Source organism: Notechis scutatus, chromosome 2 (genome assembly GCF_049901735.1).
Source record: "Notechis scutatus isolate UNSWTSFEM ecotype Mainland chromosome 2, rNotScu1.2, whole genome shotgun sequence".
Taxonomy (NCBI): Eukaryota; Metazoa; Chordata; class Lepidosauria; order Squamata; family Elapidae; genus Notechis; species Notechis scutatus.
The window spans coordinates 71,720,632-71,734,765 of NC_142010.1; the positions used below are offsets into that span (position 1 = coordinate 71,720,632).

A 14,134-nucleotide genomic window follows, 5' to 3' on the forward strand; every position below is an offset into this window, starting at 1 on the left:
TATTGTTGGCATATGGGATGAATCAGTATTCCTTTGAGGTAGTTTTTTTACATAAGTCTTCATAATTTTTATTCAAACATGTATTCATAAATCTTTTTTCAAATTAAAAGTTATAAGTAAATATAATTCAAAGAGTTCCTCAATACGGATCATAAGGAGAAAAAGATCCAGAATGAGAAAATATCTTTATCGGAACAACATAAACCTACGTATATAAAATAAATCTTCACATTTCCAAATCTGAACTGGTTAGCATAATCAAAAACCCAGGGAAGGAGAAAGTTCAGAGGTTGTGGTGGGAAGAAATATGGCTACTGTTAGGACCACTTCTGGGAAACACTGCAGATATAAAAATCAGGTCGTATCAAATATAAAAGTGACGTTTAGTTGTACTGCACAAGAATCAAGCAAGTAATGTGGTCATCTCCAATTCTTGCAATATAAATTTAATCTGAAGAAGTATAAACAACAGTTTCCATTCTTTTTTAGAATGTATTTGTTCAATTTATAAGGCACGAAGGCTAGAAACCAGGAAATTGTGAGTTCTAGTTTCGCCGCAGGTAGAAAAACCGGTTGGGTGACTTTAGGGCCAGTCACTCTCTCTCAGTCCAGCTCGCTTCACAGGATTTCTTTTGTGGGAGAAAGAGAGGAAGAAGGAATATTAGATATATTCACTGGCTTGAATGACTGAATTTATAAAAATAATAAAGTCAGGATAAAACAATCTAAAAAAACCCATTCAACTGACCCTAAGGAACAAACACCTTGAATTGAAAAATAAAAAAGTAAACAACAAAAAAAACAGAACTTATAACAAGCAACAATACAATATGAACACTAATGTCAGCTGGTGCTCCATTCAAAATGCACAAAAGAAACACTTAGACTTCCTTAATTGGAGAAAAGATATTGTTTACTGGAAATCAAGTGGTAGCATCAAAGGAATTCTGAATCTGAGGAACTGAGTGCAAAAATCACATATACAAATTGAGGGAAACATTTCCTCCCACAATAGTTCAAACTGTCCATCCAATTAAAAGTTGCATGTAATGTCATGTGAGCATCTTCAGGTGGTGATGAGGCATCTGTCCATTGACCTTGGCCTATTTTGATAAAGAGGTGCGCTTGCGCATAACATAGGAAAGAAGCATAAACAAGAAACTTTCCCCTCCAACTTATACAGTTTTTTTCTCTCAAACCTCCAGCTCACTTCCCATAACTATTTCACCCCTCCTCCCCCCATTACTTATGATAGTCGAAAGATGCAAAGCAAAGAAAATCATGAAGGCTGACAACCAAATTTTTTTAAAAAACTACTCAGTATAAGATCCCAAATTGCCCTGTCCCACAACCTGTTGGAAAGCCACATTTTAGGGCGTTCCTAAATACCTAGGTGGGGACCTGCATACTTCAGGTGAGGGGTGTGTGATATTGCTGCAATGGACAGAGGTAGCCATCAAATAATGCTATTTAGCAGGTTTCCACAAAGTGTGCCTTATCCTCTGGAATAACATCCTCCCAAAAATCAATGTGGTTCCCACCCTAATGTTGTACCAGAATCCTTCTCTCAGGGTCCAGAGTAGCGTACCTGAGTCCATATTGGGTATATTTTTTGTCCTGCTTGGAGATTTATCTTCGTTTTGTTTATTATTATGGATTTTTAATTTTTATAGTGTAAGCTGCCCAGAGTTGTTCTTCACTTAAATCAAATCAAATACAAATCATCACTTGTCTAGATTTAATAGGATGGTAAAATAAAATTGAAGAGAAGCAGTCATATTCCGAACTGAGCCAAGAAAGATTTTGTAGATAACAACCAGCACATGGAGTTTTATCTAAAGGCCAACAGAGGAGTGGTGCAGCTTGTGAAATATAAGTGTTACCTTGGCATCTAAAGTGTACCATAACCAGTGGTGGGATTCATTTTTTTTACTGCCAGTTCTGGCTTGGTGGGCATGGCAGGGGAAGGATACTGTAAAATCTCAAGTCAGAGGTGGTATTTGCTAGTTCTCTGAACTACTCAAAAATTCCGCTACCGGTTCTCCAGAACTGGTCAGAACCTGCTGAATACCACCTCTGACCATAACTACTTGAGCCATTCCAGCCTGCAGCTTCCAAATAGTCTTCAAAGGCAATCCTGAGTAGAACAGAGTGCAATAATCCAAATGTGATTGAGTGATTCTAGATAGGGCTTCCCAATCAAGGAAAGGTCATAAATGGAGCACAAAATGGATCCCTGCAAAGACTCTACTGGTCATGACTGCCACCTGCTCTTCAAACAATTGCTCAGAAAACTCACAAAGTATGCATAAGTTCCATCTGGGGAATAAAACTCCATCAAGAACTAAGCAGAGGTGGTATTCAGCAGGTTCTGACCAGTTCTGGAGAACCAGTAGCGGAAATTTTGAGTAGTTCGGAGAACCGGCAAATATCACCTCTGACTGGAGATTTTACAGTATCCTTCCCCTGCCACGCCCACCAAGCCACGCCCACAGAACTGATAGTAAAAAATTTGAATCCCACCACTGGAAATAAGGTATTGATGTTGACATGCAATGTGCCATATTTAAAATAGAAGGCACCAGGCTAGAAACCAAGAGACTGTGAGTTCTAGTCTCTTTTAGGTAGGAAAGCTGGCTTCATGATTTTGGGCCAGTCACTCTCTCTCAACAATCCAGAAGTAAACAATACTTCATTCAAGGAATTATCAACTCAGGCAAACAACCTAACAGTAAACAATGACATGTAATGACATTTATGGAATTAGATCCAGATTAATTAATTACTAGAAGATTCATAGAAAAAAATGGCCCTGATGTTGGGAAAGAGAACAGCAGAGAATGAAATGGTTAGATCCGTGTTGGCGAACCTATGGCACTTGTGCCGGAAGTGGCATGCTGAGCTACTTCTGCTGGCATGTGAGAGCTCGCCCGGAACAGCCCCACTGCACATGCGTGCGCGCTGCCACTGCCCGACAGCTGATTGTTGGGTATCTGGCGTGTATGTGTGTGGGGTGCATGGGAGACATGCCTGCATGCGCACAGAGGAATTGCGCACGCATGCGCACAGGGGAATCGTGCATGCATGCATAGAGATGCACAGCACATGGAGGTATCGCACACACATACGCAGGTATGGCGCATAGGGGTGATCGTGCACACATGCGCAGACATGTGGCATGCGGCGGGGATCACACGTACAGGCGCAGAGGTGCACGGTGAGGGAATTGTGCACACATGTGCAGGCACATGGTGCGCAGCAGGGGGTATCACATGCGCATGCACAGAGGGTGGGGGGCAGCACGCAGTGCCTTCTGGGTGCTGGCATGCACGAGCAATTAAAGGTTTGCTACCACTGGGTTAGATAGTGTAATCCACACAATGAACATGAATTTATGCAAATTCCAGAAGATAGCGGAGTCTGGTGTGCTATGGTCCACGGGGTTGTGAAGAGTTGAGCACAACTTAGCGACTGAAACATCATATTTAACCTTGTGAGCCAAACTTATTCATCACTGCTAAACATTAATCCTTGTGGAATCCACATTAGAGTTAGTAGATTTGAACCACTTCTGTAAATCAGTTATTTGGGTGTAGTCTGAAACATTCAGGAAAGAACAATTAAACCTTCTTCACCTTCTTCAAGTAAATAAAAATAAATATGTTAAACAAAGTCTGAATTTCCCCTTGTGATGGGATGCCAGAAAGTAACTACTTAAATGAAACAGGCTAACCGGAAATAATTTGCTGTCCTTAAAAGTATACATAATGTTTAATTTATAAATATAGCTTTGTGTCCAGTTAGGGCTTATGTAAGTTATTTCAGAATAAAGATTCCAGTTTCAGATCACTGAATAAGCTCCACTAACATAGAAACGAAATGAAAATCTACATCTCTTCCTTATTGCTTTTTGGTAGACAAAAACAGTTACGTGGACATTCAACTACTGAAACCTTTAATTTACAGTTTATTTAAAGTTGCATCATTACGACTTCCTTTACCACGAGTAACTTTCACGAAATCCAACCTCTTCTGCGCCCAAGAAACCAATTAATTAAAACTTCAATTCCCAGCAAGCAGTGCGGGACAGAGCCTTTTCTAAACGCTTTCCAACAGGGAGAAGAGCCCGGAAGGTTCCCAGGATGCCGTGCGATGGAATGCTCTGCCTTTCCTATTTTCTAACCGGCAACGCCGTTTCTATAGTTCAGTACTTCGTTTGCGTCCGGACTTCATATCCCAGCAGGCTTTGCGACCATGAGCTGCTGGTTTCCGGAGGCAGAACCCAGTTTGACTCGCTGTGCCGTTGGCGAAGCTGGGGAGGTGGCAAGGCTAGACGGGCCTGGCCTGGCGGTGCCGTGGCTGGCGAGCGGCTAGTTGGGCTCCGAGGGGAAAAAGAAGAAGCCTGGGGAATTAAGAGGGGACTAGACCGGGAGAGGGTCTCTCGGCGGCGCCACCGCCACGATGCTCAATATGTGGAAAGTCCGGGAGCTGGTGGACAAGGCGTGAGTATTATAGGGTGCCGAGGAAAGATCTGGGTCTCTTAAAGGGTTCCTTATCCCTCTTAGTAAATCCACCCTGATTTATGCCTGTAATTCGTTTATTTTCCCTTCCACCGCAGCCTCTTTCTCTCTCTGGCCACGGGTTCAGGTACCCCATCTCACCCACCAGACGATCCCCCTTCTAATGCCTCCTACTAGATCCTAACCAAGATGCCATCCAGGTTGGCTCTTTGGGTTGCTTCTTCTGCCGCCTTTACACTTTAGGAGCCGTCACTGAAACTTCTCTCTTTTCCCCTGCTGTAACTGATATTTTACCTGTTGGCGCTCTGGAGACCTGGCCTTTGGTTGTGGTGTGTGGTTGTAGCCATCTCCACCGTCCTAATCCCATTTGATTCACTGGTTTCAGCAATGCCCTCACTCAGTCACTGAGGGGGTGGTTGGCTTGGATTCCCAGGGTTTATCAATCTGTACCAGTCTCCCCACTACACACACTGTTTGGGTAGTTTGCCTCTAGCTGATCTTGAGTATTTCCTTCCCAGGAAGGAATCATGTTTAGCATAATTGTTTCTTATCCTGCCAGTTCCAATCCCCCACCCAGTACATTTGCAGTCCTTCATGGGGAGTGTTGTGTTGCGTGTGCTGGCAAGCGTATGTTGCGTTTGCCAGATAGAACGGTGCCTGTTCATACAGCGATTGGAAGTGTCCAAAGGTTTGTCCAGAAATTCACCTCTGGCTTCCATATCTAACACCGTTTCCTTATTACTTTGCTATTCTGCTAAGCCTGCTCAAAAATGGAGGTGGAGGAGAAAAAGGATAGTGAGAGCAGAAATAAAATAATTTGCGATCTTTGGCAAAGGTGTAGTGGTTGCCATGTGTAAGAGGTACAGTAATGGCTTGTTGCATTTCTGTAATTTAATCTTTGTGTTTCTAACATAGCGGTCACAATAATGCTGGTATCTGCCAGTAATATACAGACTGGATACATTCAGAATTTGTCTACTTTTGCTTAGCAGTAGGAAGCAATACTTTCATTAATAGCCTTGTCACCTAAAATGAAAAAAAGAATGAAATTGTTTCTTGAAATATGATATAATTAAATCAGTTTTCAAGATCACTAACTCTCAGAAATTTTGCATTATTTTATTGCTGGTTAAAGGGTATGCTAAATTGTCCCTGCCACTAGCATGTAAAATAAATAAGTACATTGCCCAAGTTTGACTTACTTTTTGTAAAATAAGAAGCAAAGGAACCTTTCAGGAACTTTTTGAATAAGTTTTGTTGTTTTTATCTGAACAAGCTAAATTTATTTTTGATGTTTTGGACTTTGATACAACTTTTAAGGGGTTATGCATAAAATACACAAAATACTTGTTTAACGGTTCTTGAGAAATAACGTATAAGGAATAGTGGATGCATCTTCTAATCTTTGCTTACTATTCACAAAATAGTTCACTGATGAATTGGATTTAATACCAACTCTTTATGTTCCATATAGGTAATACAGGTAATCCTCAATTTATGACCACAGTTGAGCCCAAATTTATGTTGCTAAGTGAGACAGTTAAGTGAATTTTGCCCCATTTTACACCTTTCTTGCCACAGTTGTTAAGTGAATCATTGCAGTTACTAAGTTAGTGACATGGTTGTTAAGTGAATCTGGCTTCCCTATTGATTTTGCTTATCAGAAGATCGCAAAAACTGATCATATGACCTAGGATACTGCAGTCATCATAATTATGAGCCATTTGGCAAGCATCCAAATTTTGATCACATGACCAGATAATGCTGTAACAGTCATAAGTGTGAAAAGTCATATGGCCATAAGTCACTTTTTCCAGTGCCGTAACTTTGGTCACTAAATGAACAGTTGTAAGTCAAGGACTACATGTATCGTAGAAGTTTATTGTAATCAAAAGTAAGTTTTAAGACTTAATTCAGCCTGAGTAATGAAATCTTACATTTTACATATTTTACCAATTTACATATTTGTTTTATAAATGTGTGAAAAGAAGTACTAAGTCCAATTTAGACATAACTTTCCTACCTCAAAGCGGTTAAATAACGCTACAGTTTCAGGAATATGGAAAAAACAGGGGCCTTAAATCTTTACAAGGAACTTTGCTTTTGGCAGAAAACACATCACCTCTACAGACTCTGAAACAGAAATTGAGTTGACTAGAATGGCTTCCTGGTATCTAATAATAATAGTAATAATAATAACAACAACAATAATACAATTACACCTCAATTTAACAGCCTTCAATAAAGAAGCTTAACCATTTGTATTATTCTACTGTTATTTAAATGATAAAAATGGGTACAAATTAAATTAGAGCAATTTGCCAGGTTGCATCATTGTGTAAACAGTATAAATTGCCATATTTGTTTACTTATTTAACAGTAATTTGTGAATAGTTGGTGCCTTTCCATTAATTTATTGAAATGAAATTTCCCTTGATATCCAATTATTTAATGAGCATACTATTTGAAGCAAAATTTTAGGTACTTTTCACTTTGAAATTAGTTTTGACCTTGGAATTCCTTGCTGTTCTTCACTAACAATTAAAAACACAGTGAAATTAATAACTTGGAAAACAAAGGATTAAAATATGTTTGGAAAGTTGTGATGAATTTTTACGAGTTTTATTTTTTGTAAAATCTATGATGTCTCTTGATTGTGACTACCTTGGACAGAACATGCTAAACTGAATATAATGTTATTGTGATTTATATTTCTGAGTTTATGATCTTGTGAATTTATGATAGACATAGACAAGTATAAATTAATTTAGAAATTTTGGGTTATTTTGGATCCTCTTCAATATCAGCCTTATTTGTTCAGAATATATTTAACATTCTATTTTGCATTTTTTTAAAAAAGTCATTTTAATATACAAAACAAACAAAAGAAAACAAGTGAAAACAAGAAAAGCATAATGTATGCAAAAATAAAGCAGCTCAGTTTTAAATACTACATCAAACCATGACCACAGAGAATAATATTGATCAGAAATTTCCATCATGGCCATAAACATTGAGTTCTTAAACAGAAAACAAACATCAGTCCAAAGCTGTAAATCTGGGATGCCACTAATTTTCTACTGCGAAAGGGTAATTATGTTTGTTTATAGTTCATGCATGATAAATTCATAATTCATCACATATTGATAAATTTAATGGTAAGTTCCAAAATGTTGGCATATATTTAAAATCACACTCACTTCTTTAAATTGTATTGCTGTTGTAGTCTCATACTTTACTAACAAATGAATAGATATTAAACCAAAAAAGGTCAATAGAGGAACAAATCCTTATGATATGCGTGTATGTCTCATGATTTTACATTTCCAGTATAATGAAGTTGGCCACCAACTTGAGATGGATGAAAATATGGGGAAGGAAATATTTTGTTGAATTAGTCTCATCCTAAGTTTATAAGTAACCTCTTTAACATTTTTTCAGGCTCTTAATGTTTCAGATTTCTTGCAAATTAACAATATCCATTTTAGCAATAAGTTGTAGGCCTTGGTAAATTATAGTCTTCATTTAGCAACTGTTACAGCTGTACTTAAAAAAAAACCACCCCATTTTACAACCAATCCTTGCATTAGTGTGTATTAAGCAAAGGAAAGCAAAAGTATTAGCAGGATCATAGTTTCACTTAACAGCCAAATTGCTGGTTCTGGACCTGTACTTCATTTTTTTACTTAGGTATATAATTCTGTGGTAGTATATAGACTTTCAATATAACAGGTGGGTTAAATAAATTATAATTTATAAAATATAGTATCAAAATTAATAAAAGAGCAGTCACCATATGTAAAAATGGCATAATTATATAAGAAAGCAGGGAAAATGGGTAGGTTCACAGAAAAGGATACCATGTATTCTGAACAATTCATACCTGTTTAAAAAGCTTCTGCGTGTTATTCCAGAGTGATAGAACTTCACCAGGTCATTTTTTTAAAGTGATATATCTGACCTAGACCTTCTTGATTGTTCCTATCCTAACAAATGAGATTTTAACCTTATTTTCTCAAACTGAAAAGCAAGCTACAGTTGTACTACAAGTTCTTTTTTTTTCCTTTTGGGCAAGTTCTTCTGCCAACAAATTATTTTTGTTGGCAGAAAGAAGCAAATGAAGTAATATCACAATGTTTGTCAAAACTTTGCCATAGAAAAAGTTAGAGATCACAGTTTTAGTTTATGAGGTTATAGAATGCACCTGTTATCTACTTTGGCATTCCTAAAGTTGATGTCTCTTCAGAAACGTTAGGATTACAACTATGATAGTCAATATGGCACTCTTTGTGTCAACTTACCGCCATAAGACTGCCTTTCAGGATGTACCCATCTAGATTCCTGATGGTGGAAGCATCCATCAATAAGTTTCTTATCTCAGAAAAGCTACTAGGGAATTAAATAATATCAGATTTATAATCAGCTTTTCCCAAATAAGCTCTCTATTTACATACATTTACATAAGTCCAGGAGAAAAAAATTAAATATAAAAAATACCAAGGAGATCTACTTCAGTGTGTAAGTACTATACATAGGAAAATTAGCTGTATAAGGTATACTATATTGTAATTATTGTTATTGTTGAAATAAACTATAAAATCCATCCAAGTTTGATAAAATTGTAGTTCCTGTCTCTGATGTCTCATCAATTTAACTTTGTAATTTTTTTAATATAGCAATTGAAGAGGTTTTATTAATCCACAACTCAGTTGTTATGTTATAATTTCCCAATGTTGCACAATTATTAACTTGGCTGCTAAGATTAAATAATTTTTAAGCTTATGATTTGATCCTGTAAATAAATTCAATAACCTAGATCTGAGGAACATTCAGTTCTTTGATGAGTGATGGTGCTTATCTTCCCTCACACAAATGAAAAATTACCCTTTTTTGGATGTCCACTCCAACATTTCGAAGAATGGTTTTGATATATATGAGCCAGACTAACAAGAGATAAGTCCCAATGATATATAATCTTCCATTGCATTTCTTGCATTGAAGCTGGAGCAATCCAGTTTTTATAATTTCTGCCCATTTGTCTCCTGTATGGAATTACTAAAATGAGTATTCCAAGCTTCCTTTAAACCATATGATTGATCCTCTATTTCTGATAACAGTAACAACCTATACATTTTTGAAATTGTTCCTTTTGGTTGTTCTAAATAATGAAGTATTAAATTCTTGAAGCTCTATACTGATTAAATGATTGAGCCCTTTCAATACTGAAAATGACTTTTCTGTATTGATGTAACAACTCTTGTCTAACTGCATTTTATTCTTATTAACTGTTTGACAACAAGACTCTTGGTCAAATCTCCCTGAGTTTTATATATCATTAAATTAAATTAGATAAAAACATAGAGCTTTTTTATTTGTCTATTTAATATACATTAAAATTATAAGCAACCCAACTCATATTAAGGCAGAGTGCAAGTTAAAAATAATCCAATACAGTTCAAGCAAAATATGTGATAATCTGGAAATTAATGTACCAAAAGTAGAATTCCCACAGATATATTTCCTAACTTAGCACCTGGGGAAGAAACCATGTCTTTAAAGCTGACTTAAAGGATGGGAAGATTGAGGCAACACAAACCTGCAAGGGGATACTATTCCAGAGCACAGGTGTCACACCAGAGAAGATACCACTTAAGTCCCATCAGATAACACAGTTTTAAAGCTGGGATCTGGAGCATACCAACTTTATCAAATCTTACCAGACAGGCAGAAACATTGAGAGAAAGATGAGGTCTCTGATAGCTAGTCTCTAGGCCATGAAAGACTTTATAAGCTACAACCAACAACTTGAATGGCATCTGGGAGAACAAGTGCAGTTTGTACAGCAGAACAGTTACGTATTTGTACCCAGATGCATTCATAACTGGCATAGGCAGAAGTTTCCAAATGGTTTGTTTTCATGGGCAGCCACATATAAAACAAATTGCAGATGTCCACATGAGATGCCTGTAACCTGAGTAAACATAAGAGAGGATTCCCAATCTGAGAAAGGGCATAGTTCGTACACCAGGCAAATTTGTGGAAAAGCCCCTGATCATAGCTGTCACATACTGTTTGAGCAGGAGACCAGCAGAAACTCAAATTTTGTCCTTGTTCTGTCCAGTGGAGAGCTACCTCATTTAGGACTTCAGACTTGACCTCTCCCACTGCCATCAGAACCGACTGGAACCAGCTGCAGAGAAAAGAAGAGAATCACTGCAACAGCATGCCTGCTACTCCTGATCCCTGTGGTTGGGCCAAAAGAATACCATAATTGAAAGCTGATGAGAGATCAAAGAGGACCAGAATAATTGAATCACTGCTATCCTAGTTCCATCAGTGCTAAGTCCAAGTGCAGTTAGTAGTCTCCATGTCCTGATCTGAAATCTGACTGAAAATGCTCTAGATAATCTATTTTCTCTAGTTAGAGTGATGGGAACTAGGAACTAGTGATGGGAATCTAGGTAGAGTGATGAGCTGCACAAAGTTGTGCTCTATGACAAACCTACAAATATTTTAAATAAATGAATGAACAAGACCAACTATTGTATTAACCATTGGGTAACAGAATGTATTTTGGATAAATTCATCTTGTATTTTGATCTAGTGGCCAGGGGAAGAATTGGGGTAGGCAAACCTTCAGTGGAATGATACTTCATAGGACAGGTGCTAGATATAAAACAATTTGCAGTTCTAACAAGATAACAGCGGCATTATTCTGCTACTATATATTGTATAGGTAGGAGATTTTTTAATTATATCTTTTTTTCTTTTAATGGAGTAGCCTACTTAGTGTAGAGTTTAGAAATAATTTATTATAGAAGTAGTACCAACTATCACAATAGTTCTACTAGAATTTCTCCAGTGCATCTATTTTAGAGTGAGGTATTATCTGCCTTAGGGCATAACTGCTTCTTGCAGTTCTCTCATTTGGATGTTTTTATCCTTCTGTCTTTTAAGTTAATTTTAAACTTTGGCAGTGGAAGCAACATAACCTTTGATTTTATGAGCTTGAAAACAGTTCTTCAGCAAATGAAATTTCAAGGAAGCAACTAACTTGACTGAAAGACTGAGAAATATTTACCTCAAGCTAGGCAATCCATAGATAATTTGGAAGCTTAAATATTTTAATTATACTTCATCAAAAACTATTTTAGAGCACCAGGTTAATCAGCTTTGTGAAATACTGTCCAAATATTTCCCAAGTTGATTAATTTGGAATTTCTTTAAAAAATAAATAAATTCATTATGGTTATTCCTTTCCTGGCTTGGCCTGCTCTGTACTCTTCTAAAAACTTTGCTATTGCTTGTTCTAATTTTGTTGCAAAGTTATGATTAATATTTTATATATTGTGAATATTTAGAATTTCTTCCTTTTCAGTCTTGTTGAATAAGATACTTTGTTTTCCCTTAAATTAAAAGATTGTACAAAGAAGCTTTGGGGAAAAAAGCTCTAGTTATTACCATTTTTATCTTTTAAATTAATACTCCTTAATTCATTTCACCGCAAAACAAGTTGAGTAATTGGCAAGCTCCTTTTCAATTATATTTTACCTATCTAAATTGGTCTGTTCAATATCTCTGTAGCAACATTATAGTGAAGTGGTTTATTCAGACTGTAGCAACATTAATAGAGAATTGTACTGACAGTTCAAAATTTATTTTATGAATTATTGATTTTCAATATTTAAGTAATTAGACAGAAAAAAGTAAGGACTACTATAAAAATGCTAAAGTTTAAAAAATAAAAAACAGAAATATTGTTAGTTTAAAACATTTTCTCATGTATAAATTTTCCCTTGAAAATCCATATCACCAACATTTACTCAATGGAATTCAGCAACACTTATATTTATTATTCTTTAGTTGTTGGATTTATATGCCATATTTTGCAGAGAAGGTCAAAATTCCTCCTGTTTTTTTTAAATCCCCCACAATAAAAACTCTTGTCAGGTAGATTGGGTTGAAAGAGATTGGCACAGTGTTGGGGATAAATAAACACTACACCACACTGGCTCACTTAATAATATGAAGCTGACCTACCTAATTAGATGTTAAAACTTGGTGAACTATAAAATGCAGCAAAAATTGGTTTGGAAGTAAGGTACTTACATCTAGTGCAATGTGAGGGGATTTCTGTTCATACAATAGGTCTTCCTCTCACTCTTTGCCTACTTGTTCCTGTCCTTAAATCTGACATTTTGTGAGTCCTTGGTACAGATATCGAATGACATTCATGAAAGAAGAAAAAGCCATTAAGTTCTGTTGATGAATGGACTATTTGGATTCAATTGCATGTCGCCATTGGATTGCTTCATAAACAATGCCATAACTTTCCCTCAATTTTTTTAAGGAAAGGTTAGTTGCCCATTATGAGTTATAGTTATGCAGGTAGTTGAGTGCGTTAGTAAAGGAGAGATAGAATGTTCCATCTATTTTGTATATTCGACAGAGAAACCAAGCAGCTTGGCATAAGGTGGAATCGTGGCTTCTGCACGAGAGGCAATATTGAGGGCAATATTTCTGAATGCTGAGGTGTCAGTTATGTCAACCAACAATAGTTGCCCAACATCAAGGCCGAGAAATGCAAAGCAAAAAGATTCTTTGAACTATGGTAGAATTGGAAGAAAAAAGTCTTATAATTAAACCATAATGGTTAGAAAAAAGGTAATTGCACCTTCTAGCTGTGAGATGTCATGTGCTTGAGAGCCTTAAGTAGGAGTTTAGTCAAATGATGCCAAGAGTTTTGCTGGTAAGCTGGATGTTCTGTATCTGATTTACATCTATAGTATAGCTGACTGTGGCAAGAATGAAGCTTTCTTTCCATTCTTTGCATATCCTCTTTAGATTAGATTAGTATCAGTGTATGTTTCTGTTTGTAGGAAGGAGGGAGGGAGGGGGAGAGAGAGAGAGAGAGAAGCCAGTTTAAAAAATTTAGTGTGTTTTTCTTCCAAGGTAAAATAAATATGCAATTAAGGTTTAAACAGAATTATAAATAATATTTTAAAGTGGCAAACTAAATATGAAAAAGATACACTGGTAATAAGGCCTAAGAATGACTTGCATCATCACAGTGATGAGTGTGTTGATTTCCTTGTTTTTGTTTTTTGCAATTGTTTTCACCTATTTTAATTTTTAAACTCATATTTCCATTCAAAAGCTGCAGAAAGTATACAATATTTTTGCATTGCATCAGTAGTGCTTCCAGAATCATAAAAGTGTTGAATTATTTAAAGCAGTTAAAACTGCAACCAGCAAAAGTGATTTAATACATTAATATGTTGAAATTATAAATAATGGCATACATTTGACTATGTTATATATTTTAGTTTGACCTTGCTTCTATTTCTCATTGCATCTAATTTTTCATACTAATATTTTGATTTCAATTGCCACAGTAGTTACCATATATTTAAAAAGCGTAGGCTACACTAGAAATTTGGGAGGAAGGAAAATAAGCTATTTCATCGTTGCTTAACTTTTTAAGAAGCTGTTTTTAGTGTTTTACAATGGCTTTTAATACGGCACACAAAAACTATGATTTAAAAATAATATCAAAAAAATTATCAAGGTATTTGCAAATTTGAGAGTTGGGTATTGAAAAAAGTAGGTAAAAA

The 14,134-nt window shown here is 36.3% G+C and overlaps 1 protein-coding gene and 1 long non-coding RNA gene across 2 annotated transcripts in view; one reads left to right on the forward strand and one right to left on the reverse strand.

Moving 5' to 3' along the window:
* Positions 1–420: 420 nt before the first annotated feature.
* On the reverse strand, positions 421–4,937 carry LOC148132080 (uncharacterized). The gene is made up of 2 exons (XR_015747571.1): positions 4,815–4,937; positions 421–629 (listed from the first exon to the last, which is right to left on the reverse strand). It is a non-coding gene; the product is annotated as an uncharacterized LOC148132080 (long non-coding RNA).
* The window catches only part of CLINT1 (clathrin interactor 1), an 83,850-nt gene continuing 73,987 nt past the window's right edge, over positions 4,272–14,134 (forward strand). The window contains exon 1 of the mRNA XM_026682152.2: positions 4,272–4,502. Coding sequence (XP_026537937.1) covers positions 4,462–4,502 — 41 coding nt within the window. The 5' untranslated portion in view covers positions 4,272–4,461. The remainder of the gene's footprint in view (positions 4,503–14,134) is intronic.